The following is a 15127-nucleotide window of genomic DNA, read 5'->3' as shown; positions in this document are numbered from 1 at the left end:
CAGAGAGGTGAAGTAACTGTCCAAGAGGGCAGGCCTAAAACCTAGGTCCTCTCACTTCTACTCCTGTGCCGGTGTTTGGATTGTCAGTTGGTTTTTTGTTGTTGTTTCTTTGTTTTGTTTTGTTTTGTTTTTGAGACGGAGTCTCACTCTGTCGCCCAGGCTGGAGTGCCGTGGTGTGATCTCGGCTCACTGCAACCTCCGTCTCCCGGGTTCAAGCAATTCTCTGCCTCAGCCTCCCAGGTAGCTGGGATTACAGGTGCCCACCACCACGCCAGGCCAATTTTTTTGTATTTTTAGTAGAGACAGGGTTTCATCTTGTTGGCCAGGATGGTCTTGAATTCCTGACCTCGTGATCCACCCGCCTTGGCCTCCCAAAGTGCTGGGATTACAGGCGTGAGCCACCACGCCCGGCCTGGCAGTTGGTTTGTTTTTTTTTTTTTTTTTTTTTTTTTTGAGGCGGAGTCTCGCTCTGTCGCCTAGACTGGAGTGCAGTGGCCAGATCTCAGCTCACTGCAAGCTCCGCCTCCCAGGTTTACGCCATTCTCCTGCCTCAGCCTCCCGAGTAGCTGGGACTACAGGCACCCGCCACCTTGCCCAGCTAGTTTTTGTATTTTTAGTAGAGACGGGGTTTCACCGTGTTAGCCAGGATGGTCTCAATCTCCTGACCTCGTGATCCGCCCGTCTCGGCCTCCCAAAGTGCTGGGATTACAGGCTTGAGCCACGGCGCCCGGCCAGGCAGTTGGTTTTTAATGTCGTCTTGCTGCTGCTAATGCCGTTTGTTCACAAAAGAACATGGGACATCTGCCCAAATAAACATTAGCCAAGAAGGCAATGCCAGCAGTCCTAGACCATGGCCAACCCCACAGCATAAAATGCTGTTTAAACACGTTGAACCACACCACGAATGTCCAGTCAGCAACGTTCCAACCATTGGAAACACAACAGGTCATATGCCCTAGGTTCTGGCAGTCTGCAGACGACAGGAAACTTAAAAGACCTATCACTGTTTAAATGAGCAACACTAAGCCGTAATATCTAGGTATGCACAGTTGGGTGACATATTATTTTTAAAAACACAGGAAGTGATTACTGTAAAAGGGAAGTGGTGACTTGTTGAGGAACAGAGGAGACTGATTGGAATGAGGCATGTGGAAGGAGGGGATTTGGGGTGGCTGGCAAAGTTCTATTGATTGATTGGGGAATTCTTTAAAAGGGTGCTTACTTTTATTTTTAAGTTCTGGGGCACATGCGCAGGCTGGGCGGGTTTGTTACATAGGTTAAATGTGTGCCATGGTGGTTTGCTGCACCTGAAGGGGTGTTTGCTTTATAACAGTTTGCTAAGTGATATATTTGTGTTGTGAGGTTTCCAGGTTCTTTGCTTTATTTTGCAATAAAAACATGTTTTTAAATGCTGTATAGACCTCAGTGCCTCCACCTCCACCACTTCTTCTGTGGTGTGGGAAGAAAACAAGTGATGTGGTGAGAAAGGGAGAGTGTGGGGATAGAAGAGATGCCTGTCATTTCCCTTTCAGATGGGTCTCTGTCCCACAAGAGCACTTAAAATTAAGAGCCAACTCTCCTCTCCATTTTTTTTTTTTTTTAAGTTGTTTGTATTCTAGCAGCAGGGACTATCAGATTTGAGAGTCAAATTGCTGCAGAGAGTCCCCCTGGGAAGGGAGACTCCAGAAAGAGAGGCCTGGCACTTACTGTCATGTGGGGAAACCGTGCCAACGGTGTTAAATCAGCAAACAATGGCCAAATGGAGTAGGGCCAACAGTCAGACCTGAGAATTTAGAGGCCCCTAAGATTTCAAGTGAGTAGATTTGCAACCCGATGGCTGCACTTGCTCCCTCTAGCACCACCTTTGCCTCAGGCGGTTATATGGCTTCTCAATAATTTGTGGTTTCCTCTGCTGCTCTGTAAATTGGGTCTTCCCAGGATTATTGGGAATCCATGTTAAAGTGACTGTAGACTCGGAGCAGTGGCTCATGCCTGTAATCCCAGCACTTTGGGAGGCCAAGGAGGGCAGATCACTTGAGGTCAGGAGTTTGAGACCAGTCTGGCCAACATGGTGAAACCCCATCTCTACTAAAAATATAAAAATTAGTTGGGTGTGGTGGCAGGAGCCTGTAATCTCAGGTACTCGGGAGGCTGAGGCAGGAGAATCACTTGAACCTGGGAGGCGGAGGTTACAGTGAGCTGAGACTGCACCACTGCACTCCAGCCTGGGTGATAGAGTGAGACTCTGTCTTGAAAAAAAAATTTAAAATGTAGGTTGCCACTTGGTTTAGTGGTTAGGAGCACAGATTCTGGAAGCAGATTGGCTAAGTTTAAATTCTAGACCCACCATTTGCTGGCTGTGTGACTCTGGATAAGTTACTTAACCTCTCTGTGCCTCAGTTCTACTTTTAAAAAAGGACAACATTAATACCTACTGCCTAAAGATTTTATGATAATCAAATGTTAATATTCACAAACGACTGAGAACAGTGCCATCCATCTAGAAAGAGCTCTACAAATGTTTAGCAAGTAAAAATATTATTTATTAGCACTCTACAAAATGCTTTACAAGAGGCATCTCACGGATTCATCCCAACGACTCTTTGAGGCAGAAGCTCTCTTACAAAGGCTAGTATGAGATGAATGATACATGTAATTCCATTGACTGGAATCCAGGGGAAATGCAGACTCTTTTTACATTACAACCGTCCTCCCAAACTCCTAGCATCCCACAGCCCATCTTCTGCTGTGTTTATGCAGAAAGTGGGGCCAGAGATTCTGGACCTCTAAAGTACCAGTGCCTTCACTCTGCACTCATTCTGCTACTGCACAAAGGGGCTGAAGGGAGCCAGGATGCAGCCACCCAGCAGGAGGTCAGCCGGGACACTGAGGTCAGCGTTTGCCACCTTACCTCGTAACTTTTACAAGAGGCCAAAATAAGCAAAGAGGACTGGGGGAAATAGGTGGGGAATAGGGGAGCATCTCTGGAGCCCATCTGTGTGCAGGTCTCATCCTGAGGTTCTGTTTACAAAATTTTGAATATGAAGACTTGATCATGTGTTGAAACCGCACATTTTGTAGACTTGAAAATGAAGGATGAAGGGACTTACCAAAGTCACACAGCTACTTAGGAACAAAGCTAGGGGCCGCCCCCAGACAGCATTTTTTTTTTTTTTTTTTTTTTGAGACACAGTCTCCCTCTGTCACCCAGGCTGAGGTGGAGTGCAGTGGTGCAATCTCAGCCCACTGCAACCTCCACCCCCTGGGTCCAAGTGATTCGCCTGCTTTAGCTTCCCGAGTAGCTGGGACTACAGGCATGTACCACCATACCCAGCTAATTTTTGTATTTTTAGTTGAGACAGGGTTCCACCATGTTGGCCAGCCTGGTCTCGAACTCTTGACCTCAAGTGATCTGCCCACCTTGGCCTCCCAAACTGCTGGGATTAGAGACATGAGCCACAGTGCCCAGGCCCCCAGACAGTATTTCTGCTGGGTCTATGACAATGGCTGGACACTGAGTCAGGCATGTTAAAGACAACATCACTTTAACCCTCCAGCAGTGCTTCTAGGTGGCCATTACCATCCCCATTTTATAGATGAGGAAATCCAGGCTGTGTAGCTTACCCAAGATTCCACAGGTAGAAAGTGGCAGGGCTGAGATTTAAAGGTAAGTCTGCCTCATAGCCAGCGCCCAAGGGTGGGATCCACGTTTCAGTTTCTCAGTTGGAAGCAGATGATAAAATTGCATCAGGCTTCAGCTGCCAGTGTTGACCCACTGCCTCATGGTTGCAGTAGATTTACTGATACATTTCCCTCATTCACTGGTTCACTCCTCTTCCTACCCAGGGCCACAGGTACCCACTTGCAGGTTGTGGTGGTCTATTGCTATGACACAATGATGTCAGCACCATTTTAAATGTACACCAGGAACACAGTGGTGACTCTGAATCATGAGCCTTGACTTGAAATTGTACAAAGCTGACTTTCACATTGCACAAGATTTTGATTCTTACGGTCATCCCTACTGAATTCTGAGTAACAGTCACAGGGGAATTGTAGTAGGGATCTCTAGAAGGACAGAACTAATAGGGTAGCTGTATATATGAAAGGGAGTTTACTAAGGAGAATTGACTCACATGATCACAAAGTGTCAAAGAATTTGTGGACACATTTTACAACCACCAGAGTCACTATTGCCCAGTTATACTGAAGGTCAGCTCCGGGTGTGCAGGGGAACTGTCAGCCACATTCTCGGTCCTGGCTCCCAAGGCTGAGAGTTCTTTAAGGGCAGGGACCATGTCTTGGTCACCACTGTAGCCATAGAACCAGGCACAGGACCTGTACATAGTAGGTTTTCAATAAATGTTTGAGACATAAAATAGGTAATTAACAAATTGAGAGTATGAAATAAGTAGATCCTATTAATTATGGTAATAATGAGTTCTAGTGATATGTAGGCCATCTGGAGCTTATCTAAGCTCACCTACTAACTAGCTGAGTAATGTCGTGCAAGTTGTTTGCCCTAGAAGGCCTCTAGGTTTAGAAAGAGGCTCTTTATGGTTTCTCTGAGCTCTAACTAGCTCTAGTAAAAAGTATATATATGTGTCTCATGAAAAGGCTTTGCAGCTTCTACCACCAAGACAAATGCTGAGGCTCTCCCCTGCCATTGCTTCCTGACCGAGGTTTCCTCTTCTCCTTGCAGATTGCGCTGCTCCCCAACAATGCAGCTGACCTGGGCAAGTATATCACTGGTGACAAGGTGCTGGCCTCAAACGCCTACCTTCCTGGACCTCCTGGCCTGCCTGGGGGCCAGGGCCCGCCCGGTGAGTGTAGAGGAGGGCACGAGAGGGTGATCACCATCAGAAAAAGCCTTCCAAAAGCTCACATTTGCTAGGGGGCTGGACAGTGTTCTCCAGCTTCCACCGAGGAGAAACGAGGCAGGTGTCCATAGGGCTGCCACACACCCATGCAATGACAGGACCTTGGGAAATAGCCCCTCAAGCCTGAGAAACCCTCACAGCCAGTAGCAATTTGGGAGAAAAAGGTCATTGTCCTGGGATTGGATAAGATTCCTAAAGATCATTTTAAGTTAAAAAAAAAATGAAAACTATCTTAAACTTTTTTCTGGAAAAATTTTAACATATACAAAAATGGAACAGTATTATGAAGCCCCCCTGCTCGGGGCTCCTCACCCAATTCTAACAACTCAGAGCCAGCCTCTTCCTGCTACTCCCCAGTCTTCCTTCTACCTTCCCTTATTTGTTTGTATATTTATACCTATATTTATTTTTATACCTAGCAATACGTTTTTCCAAGTCGACTGTATTGACATACAGATGATAGAAAATGTACTCATTTAAATTACAGTTCAAGTTTTGACAAATGTATTTACCCATCTAACTCCCATCCTATATTTCAAGATAGAGAACATTTCTATCACCCCAGAAATCTCCCTTGTGTCCATGTGCACGTGTCTGCTTCCCCAATACCCAGTCTAGGCAGACACTGAGCTGCTTTCTTTCACTGTGGTCTCACCTGTTCTAGAACTCCGTATCACTGGAATCTTTTAATTTATATATATATGTTCTTGTGAATGTACACTTTCAGCTTCTTTCATTCAGTATACTGTTCCTGAAGATTCACACTTATTAATTGGGTGAAAATCCCAAACATCCTATCATTTCATCAGGAAATATACAATGAGAACTTAAAAAAATAGTTCCAAGTTATTTTATATTTTGAGTACCTCCATAGATAGAGCAATAGATTTTTTTCTCCACATTGGTAAAGGAAATGACATTAATGTTAGCAAATGATTCTAAACCTTATCCCTGGCTATCATTGCTTAGCAGTGTGCTAGGTGTTATGAATGACCTCTTGACATCCTAATTGGGAAGACCAGACATATAGAGCCAATGCAAATAAATAAAACAGTATCCACATGCCCTCCGGGTAAGTGCGCAGATGCTTCCTGCTGTGGGAGCTTGTAGGGAGCGAGCACTGTAGCCTGCAGTGGTCAGCGGCATTTAGGTTTGATCTGGACGTGGAAGACTGGTAGAATTTGCCCAAAGAGGAAGGACACAGGTGGATTTTCAGTTGGAAAGTCAGCAAGAACAAAAGGTCAGAGTTCTTCACAGAGGGTCGTTGTGTTTCCTCTCCACTTATGTCTTGAACTCTTCAAACACAAGCCTGGATCTCAGTCCGTGCAGAGAATAAGACGGTTCAGGATTTGGTTTTTCTTCATTCATTCCCTTGGCCTGAGGTACTCTGGGTCATAGTGGAGTTTTCTCCAGCAAATGCTTCACACAGGCACCCTCTGGCTGCTTCTAAACAGACTGGCGTCTCTCCTTATAAACTGCTTCCTAGCACGGTGCTCTCCACCCTCTCTAAGAGAATGCTCTTGCTTTGCTTCTCTGGAGGAAGTCAACTCCAGGCTCTAGATCACTAGAACAAAACCAACTGTAGGAGCAGGGGAGCCAATGGCTGTCTTGCTTAATAAATGCCTTGCAATCTTGCTACTCCAGTGCTGCCATCTGGCTTACAATATGGTTTGAGCTGTCCAGGGTCCTTGATGGAGCAGAGAGTGATTGAGGATGAATAAGCTTTTGCAACATACCCGGCCTTTGAATGGGGACATTCCAAACCCATTTCCTTCTCTCTCTTAACTTTCAGTGTTTGTGGTACCCACCATTGAGACTTAGTAGGGAAGCTAGAAAGCTAATAGGCTTTCTCTCACCCTTAAATTAAAGTCCAGTTCCGAGGCCTGTGGTGAATCACACTGGAGCACCAATACAGGAAACTACTCTGGGTTGGAATCTGTTTAGCTTTGGTGGTAAGGGGGCCGCTGCTGCTTTCTGGCCTCCACTGCCATATATAAGGTGCTGCCATTTGTACATCAAAGTCCCACATTTCAAAGGCACTTGACATACTATGATCTCTGTAGTGTACTGACTATGTAAATGTAGGTGAGATACCTCTGGCCTCTTTTATGTGCTACTGGAGGTAAAATATTTAGTAAAAGGAGGGATCTGGCACCCTTTCCAAACTCATTGTAGATATACCTGAAACCAGTATTAAGAGTAGGCATATGAGACATGTTTGGATGGAACACTGACTGCTTTTAACTTTGGCTTAATTATTCTGTGTACTAAAAAAGACTTATCTAAATATGAAAAGTCTAAAGTATCCGTTTCTTTGTTTTATTTGCTGGAGTCTGAATGTCATTCTATCTTGTCACTGCTCTGTCAGTACTAGGCGTTAGGTATGGTCAAAAAGTAATTATTATGTGCATTTAAAAGAACAATTATGAGACAAGTATAGCATAGCAATCTTCCCAGTCTCTTCAATACAATCACTTAATAAAAAACATTTACTAAGCAGCCTACTGTGTATCCAGGACTACCTGAGGATATGCTAATAAATAAGACACAATTCAAGCTCTCACAGGGCTGATGATCTAAAATGGGTTAAAACACAATGTCCTTCTGCGTGCAGAAGAATGAGGTTGGACCCTTTCCTTACACCATCTACAAAAATTAACTCAAAATGGATTAAAGAGTGAAATGGAAGACCCTAAAACTATGAAAATCCTAGAAGAAAACACAGAGGAAAGCTTTATGACATTGGATTCGGTGATGATCTCTTCGATATGACCCCAAAAGCATAGGCAGCAAAAGCAGTAGATAAATGGGACTACATCAAACTTAAATTTCTGTGTCTCAAAAGCCAAAATCAACAGGGCAAAAACAACCTACAGGATGGAAGAAAATAATTGTAAATCATATATCTGATAAGGGGTTAATATCTAGGATATATAAGAACTTCCGTATTCAACAAAAAAAGCAGCTGATTAAAAAGATGGGAAAAGGACTTGAATAGACATTTCTCCAAAGAAGATATACAAATGGCCAAAATCCATATTAAAAGATACTCAACATCACTGATCATTAGAGCATTGCAAACCAAAACCACAGTGAGATACCACCCCACACCCATTAGGATGGCCACTATTTTTGAAAAAATACAAGCTTGGGAAACACAGGGAGACCCTGTCTAATTAAAAGAAAATTTAAACTAGCCAGGCTATAGTCCCAGCTACTCAGGAGGCTGAGGTGTAAAAGATGGCTTAAGCCCAGGAGGTCAAGGCCACAGTGAGCCATGAACATAACACTGCATTTCCAGTCTGTGTGACAGAGCAAGACCCCATCTCAAAAAAAAAAAAGAAAGAAAGAAAAGAAAAAAGAAAAAAAAAACCCAAGAAAATAAATATTGACAAGGATATGGAAAAATTGGAACCCTGTGCACTGTTGATGTGAATGTAAAATGGTTCAGTCACTGTGGAAAAGAGTGTGGAGATTCCTCAAAAAATTAAACATATCAGGAGGCTTAAGCAGGAGGATCACATGGGCTCAGGAGTTCGAGGCCAGCCTAGGCAACAGAAACCCTAACTCAAAAAATATCTATATCTATAACTATATCTATAAATGAGATCCAGAAATCCCACTCCTGGGCATATACCCCAAAGAATTAAGAGCAGGATCTTGAAGAGATGCTCGCACACCCATCTTCATAGCAGCACTTGTCACAATAGCCAAGAGGCTGAAACAACCCAAGTGTCCATCAATGGATAAGATGGAGAAACAAAATGTGACGTACACGCACAATGGAATATTATTCAGCCTTTAAAAAGATGGACATTTTGACATAGGCTACAATATAGATGAATCTTAAGGATATTAGGTTAAGTGAAATAAGCTGGTTAAAAAATGACACATTAATTATATAAGGTATCTAAAATAATTAAATTCATAGAAACAGAAAGTAGAATAGTGGTGACCAGGGACTGAGCAGAGTGGAAAATGGGGTGTTATTCAGTGGTCTAGAGTTTCCGTTTTACAAGATGAGAAAGTTATAGAGATCTGTTGCACAACAATGGGAATGTAGTTAACATTACTAAACACTACATTTAAAAAATAGTTAAGATGGGCTGGGGGCCGTGGCTCACGCCTGTAATCCCAGCACTTTGGGGAGGCTAAGGTGGGTAGATCACTTGAGGTCAGGAGTTCAAGACCAGCATGGCCAACATGGTGAAACCCCGTCTCTACTGAAAGTATAAAAAATTAGCCAGAGGTGGTGGTGGGCACCTGTAATTCCAGCTACTTGGGAGGCTGAGGCAGGAGAATTGCTTGAACCCAGGAGGCAGAGGTTGCAATGAGATAAGACCGCACCACTGCACTCCAGCCTAGGTGACAGAGCAAGACTCCATCTCAAAAAAAAAAAAAAAAAAAAAGTTGGCAAATTTTGTCTTGTGTATTTTTTATCACAAGTTTTTAAAAATGCTCGCCAGGTCCCCACTGTCTCTTCCCTCATCCCCCCAGCTGATGTTCAAGGCCTAAAGCAGAGGTGAACATGCTGATGTCTGTACCCAGGTGCTGCCCCAGAGTTTACATAACCACGGCCCTTGAGCCAGCAAGATATCCCCTAGAGTCCCCGGTGTGGGCAGACATGCTGTGTTCCACACACAAGTGGGGAAATGCCACAAACCCAACCCAATACAAAGCGGCTGTTTACAACTCTGCTGTGGGTCAACGTAGACGACGCCTAAAGGCCTCTTCCCCATCAGTTTCCACGATAAGGCGGTATGACCATATTTTGGCACACATGCAAGCAACTATTATCAACAGGCATAAGAACAGATGACTTGTTGTTAAACTCGGTATAGTCTCAGTGCTGTGTCGATACAGGCCTCTGAAAAGAATTAAAAAACAAAACAAAACCCCTCAACCTCTACAGAGATGGGCAGGTCGCATGGATACGTAGAAGGGAGCTGGGCAGGAGCAGTCGGAAGCAAGGGAACTGAACCAAACCGGAGAGCACTCACCCCACGTAAAGGGGCAGCCCCTTCTGAGAACTCCAGTTGGTTGTGCTGCTGATGGAATTGTGGTTTTTGTGCTTCCTGTTTCAAACCAGAGCCAGGAACCCAGGTTTTTCTATGAAATCTCCCAATTTTTATTTTTGTTTATTTATTTATTTATTTATTTATTTATTTTTGAGATGGAGTCTTACTCTGTTGCCTAGGCTGGAATGCAGTGGCACAATCTCGGCTCACTGCAACCTCCGCCTCCCAGGTTCAGGAAATTCTCCTGCCTCAGCCTCGCAAGCAGCTAGGATTACAGGCGCTTGCCACCAAACCCAGCTAATTTTTGTATTTTTATAAAAGATGGGGTTTCACCATGTTGGCCAGACTGGTCTCAAACTCCTGACCTCAAGTGATCTGCCCACCTCAGCCTCTCAAAGTGCTGGGATTACAGGCATGTGCCACCACACCTGGCCCCAATTTTTAAATGTTAAGAATGTTCAGAAGAAAACGATATGCATAAACAGAAAACACATGTGCAGTGCATGAATGTATATAAACACACATACATTATACTATAGATATACTACAAGCATGTACAATGAAGTAAGCAGTTAATTCTTACTTTCAGAGGCCTGTATCGACACAGCACTAAGACTATACCGAATTTAACAACAAGTCATCTATTTTTGTGCCTGTCTGATGATAGTTGTTGGTACAATGCGGGAGATGTTGAAATGTTTTTGGAGATAGGTGATCTGTGGTGATGGAGACAAGGCACAAAAGGAGAGAATAGTGTGAGCTGGATTGTGTGCCATGGCATGGTTTATTCAGGGAGGATGGGACTATGGGGCGATTAGGAAGGAGGCAATTGTGGGAAAAATGCTGGCAAGAAAGACAAGCATGAACAAGGATACTATGCTGAGGAGTTGGAGCTTGATTCTTTACGCAGAGGGGAGCCACTGTAGGGTCTTCTTTTTCTCCTTGGACTCCAGTTACACTTATTTTAGATGGTTCGATATTATCTCACCTCTTTTGGATGCTTCATTTTATTTTCCTCTTTGTGATTCTCTTTGAGTAACTATTGACTTATCTTTAAGTTCACTGAGTCTTTGCTCAGCTGCGAGCAGTCTACTGATGAGCTTATATCATTTTCATATATGATATTGTATTTTATATTTCCATTTGCCTTTTTTCCTTTAATTTCCATCTCTCTGCTAAAATCCCTCATCTGTTCATAGAAGCTGTTTATCTTTTCCACCAGCCCCTTTCACATACTGTTATTTTAAAGCCCATATCTCATTATTCCAACATCTGGGTCCCCTCTGAGGCCTGTCCTGCTGATTGTTCTATCACTTCTATCACTTGACAATGGGTCTTTTGTTTTGAATTTTTTTTTATTTTATTTTTATTTTTGAGATGGAGTCTCACTGTGTCACCCAGGCTGTAGTGCAATGGTGCAATCTTGGCCCACTGCAACTTCTGCTTCCCAGATTCAAGCAATTCTCCTGCCTCAGCTTCCCGAGTAGCTGGGATTACAGGCACCCACCATCACATCTTGCTAATTTATGTATTTTCAGTAGAGATGAGGTTTCACCATGTTGGCCAGGCTGGTCTTGAACTCCTGACCTCAGGTAATCCATCCGCCTAAGCCTCCCAAAGTGCAGGGATTACAGCATGAGCCACTGTGCCCGGCCCTTTTTTCTATGTGCCTGAAAGTTTTGGATTGAATGCCAGACATCATTTGCAGAGAAACAGTAGAGACTGAGGTACGTAGTTATCACTCCTGGAGATGGGTACCCTCTTCTTTTGTCAGGCCACTGCCATGGGAAGTGAAGTCAGCCTACTGAATAACAGCTGGGTTTTGGCTTTATTGTCACTACATTTACTTTGTGTTCCACAGTCTTCAAATAATTCCTCCAGTGGTAGGATGCTGTTTCCTTATACTTAGTGGATGCCTTGGTTACCAGTGGATTTTTCTCAGTGTTTATACTCTGAGCTTTCAGCAGCCTCTACACACACATACCTGTGCCACAGAGGGGTTCTCTCCCCACACTGTTGCCCTTCCCCCAGTGGTAGATTGCTATTACTTACTCCATGCTAGAGTTGGGGGCAAGGGGACATTTTTAGTTCTGCTCTAGCTGCAATCCCAAGCATGACCTATGCTTGTGGGCCTTGGGGTGAGATGATCTTCCCCACACCTGCCGACTCATTCCCCAGCATGCCTTCTGTCTGTGGCAAATCTAGGCCAGACGAACATTTCCTACCCCTCACTAAGAATTAAGGGATATTTCTCTGGGGCCTGCAAGAAAGAGTGAGTTTGCTGACCCACCCAGTGCCTTGAGACATTTGCACCAAAAGGTTGAAAGTAGGTGGGTTACATAGTAAGACTTGTTTTAGATATGTCATCCCTATAGAGATGTCAAAAATGGGCGAGGGGTAAACAAGGCTGCTGGGGGGCAGAGAGACTAGCAATGAGGCAAGAGTCAAGGCAAATATAAGGAAGGCCTAACAGATTTGTTTTAGTACTATGTGGGAAGTACTATACTAAGTGGTGTGTGTATATCTGAAATCTCATTTAATACAACTACTCCCTAAGGAAGATTTTTATTAGCCCAGCTTTACAGATGAGATGAGAAACTAAAGCTCAGATAGCTCAGGCAACTTGTCAGATTCAAACCCACGTCTCCCTGATGCTAAAACCTGTACTCTTAACTGCTCTCCTGCCACGATAACCACTTCTCTGCTGTGGTGGCCGCTACTCGGCTGTGATCCAGTGAAGAGAAGGGAGCAGACAGCTGTGAGATGTTAAAGAGGTAAAATGCACAGGAGCTGGCCACTGATTCAAACACAAGGTTGCAGAAATAGGGAAATAGAGAGGAAGACTCTCCGGTTTTTGGCTTGAGTGGATGGGTGACTGGCGGTCTGTGAAAAGAGAGGAAGATGGGGAAGCTGCTTTTGACCACGTCAAGTTTAAAATGCCCGTGGGACATCCTGATGCAGATGTCAGAAGGCAAAGGCAGAGAGAGTACAAAGAGAAATGACTGCAGGGGCCCTGGACTCTTGTTAGCCAGGGCCCTTCGTCCTTCTCGTGTGCTGTGAGCTAATGAGGTGTTCTTTGATTACAGGCTCACCAGGACCAAAGGGAAGCCCAGGCTTCCCCGGTATGCCAGGCCCTCCTGGGCAGCCCGGTCCACGGGGCTCAATGGGACCCATGGGACCATCTCCTGATCTGTCCCACATTAAACAAGGCCGGAGGGGCCCTGTGGTCAGTATCTTATCAGAGATCCACTTCCTGTTTGGGGGAAAATGTGTTTTTGTCCCATGCTTTTCCCTGTGGTTAAACCAGATCCTTTTGTATTGTAGGGTCCACCAGGTGCACCAGGAAGAGATGGTTCTAAGGTAAGCCTTATGAGTGGTCCTCACAAGCTAAAGGTCTCTCACGTTCGATTTTGTTTTGTTTTGTTTTTTTGAGATGGTCTTGCTCTGTCACCCAGGCTGGAGTGCAATGGCACAATCTTGGCTCGTTACAACCCCTGCCTCTCAGGCTCAAGCCCAATTCTCCTGCCTCAGCCTCCCAAATAGCTGGGACCACAGGCATGCACCACCACTCCCGGCTAATTTTTGGATTTTTTAGTAGAGATGGGGTTTCACCGTATTACCCAGACTGGCCTTAAATTCCTGAACTCAGGTGATCTGCCTGTCTCGGCCTCCCCAAGTGCTGGTATTACAGGCGTGAGGAACCGCTCCTGGCCTGAAGGTCTCTCACTTTCTACCTCTTGCACTGACATCGAGGAAAGCTCACCAGTTACTGTTTACCATCCCCATTTTGCATGCAGCAAAAGTGAGACACAGATACCAGATATAACTTTTTCCCCAAAGCTGGGAACAAAATCTGAAAAGCCATTTTCTTAAATTCCGAAACCAACCCCAAAGACAAAAACAACCACCACAACCAGTCGTAGGAAAAATTACCCCTGTAAATTTTAAGTGAGCCTCTGCATTGTGATACTCACATGTGCTTTTCTCTTTAACCAGTGTTGCTTTACAGGATAGCGTTTTGTGTGTTTCCATTTCTGTGAGATTTTCAAGTCAGGAACAGGAGATGCTCCATTCTTTCTGCAACAGGGTGGTTCCCCTCTGAGAGCTGCCTTCTCTTTTTTGCCTCACAAAGAAGTCAGTGTGAGATACTTCAGAAAGTTTGTTACTCCACATACTGCTGGGAAATACAAACATTCCTCTTGCCAGGAAGGTTTGAAAATACATGGGCTCAAGGGAAATCAGAATGAGAAACATTTGACCCAAGCAGTCCTGTTCAAATAAGTGGTCCCGTGAGTCCAGCTCAGTTTTACATATGTTTTCTATAGAAAATATTTGTTGTTTTGTGCAGGGAAGTGGTTATGGTGGGCGTATAAATAGAGACTATTATTGTGGTATCCATGTGCTCTAGAAAGCTAACCCTGGCCTTTCTGTTTTTAGGGGGAGAGAGGAGCGCCTGGGCCCAGAGGGTCTCCAGTAAGTAGCACTCTGTGTCCTGCTTCTCCAGGGGAATGTTCTCAGGGATGCAGCTCTGATGAGCCTATAGGTCGGTCTAGTAGCAAAGGCCCGCCCCTTCCTGATGCCACTCAGCCCACCTGAGCAGAACTCTGTGGTTAGGAAGACAGTCATAGAAGACCTTAGCTGCTAGTTTGGATTTATTTTTCAAACTTGTTTTCTGTTGTTGTTTTTTCTTTTATCATGGCTAATCTTCATTTAAAATGTCTTTCCTAAAGCTCAAAACCCTACTATGCCATGAGTCTGTTTCCAAGTATTATCATAAAACATTTGAAAGGTCTAGGAAAGAAATCTGTGGGTTTAAATCATAACTCTGCATACTTGAGAATTTAGCCACTGCTACAACCCTAGCAAGTCAGATGGCCATCTCCTCTTAAAAAGTGCAAAACCATGCAGGGCTGTTTAGGATCTGAGAAGAAATTAGCTGCATATATGCATAGTGTCTGGGAGATTAAAAATGAGAAATAGTAGTATTCAGAAGCATAGAAAATTCAAACCACTTCACTGCTTCTGAAGAAGTATCATTTCTGAAATCCAAAAGCCGTAGCCACAGAGGTGGAAGTCATGGGTTCCCATCTCAACTCTTCTACCTGCTAGCTTTCTGACCATGGCACATCACTGAGGGTCTCTGGGTATTCATCCCCCACCTGTGCAGTGGCAATAGTGGAATCTGACCTGCCATCCCTCAAGTGGCTATTGTGAGGGTCAAATGATATG

At 44.4% G+C, this 15127-nt stretch overlaps 1 protein-coding gene across 2 annotated transcripts in view; it reads left to right on the top strand.

Moving 5' to 3' along the window:
• The window catches only part of CCBE1 (collagen and calcium binding EGF domains 1), a 259040-nt gene that overhangs the window by 240870 nt on the left and 3043 nt on the right, over positions 1-15127 (top strand). For both annotated transcript variants that reach the window (XM_010376890.2, XM_030925704.1), the window contains 4 exons: positions 4703-4823; positions 12985-13124; positions 13223-13258; positions 14336-14371. In XM_010376890.2, the coding sequence (XP_010375192.2) occupies positions 4703-4823; positions 12985-13124; positions 13223-13258; positions 14336-14371 (333 nt within the window). The remainder of the gene's footprint in view (positions 1-4702; positions 4824-12984; positions 13125-13222; positions 13259-14335; positions 14372-15127) is intronic.

Source organism: Rhinopithecus roxellana, chromosome 21 (assembly GCF_007565055.1).
Source record: "Rhinopithecus roxellana isolate Shanxi Qingling chromosome 21, ASM756505v1, whole genome shotgun sequence".
NCBI lineage: Eukaryota > Metazoa > Chordata > Mammalia > Primates > Cercopithecidae > Rhinopithecus > Rhinopithecus roxellana.
This window is presented reverse-complemented; position numbering and strand designations above follow the sequence as displayed.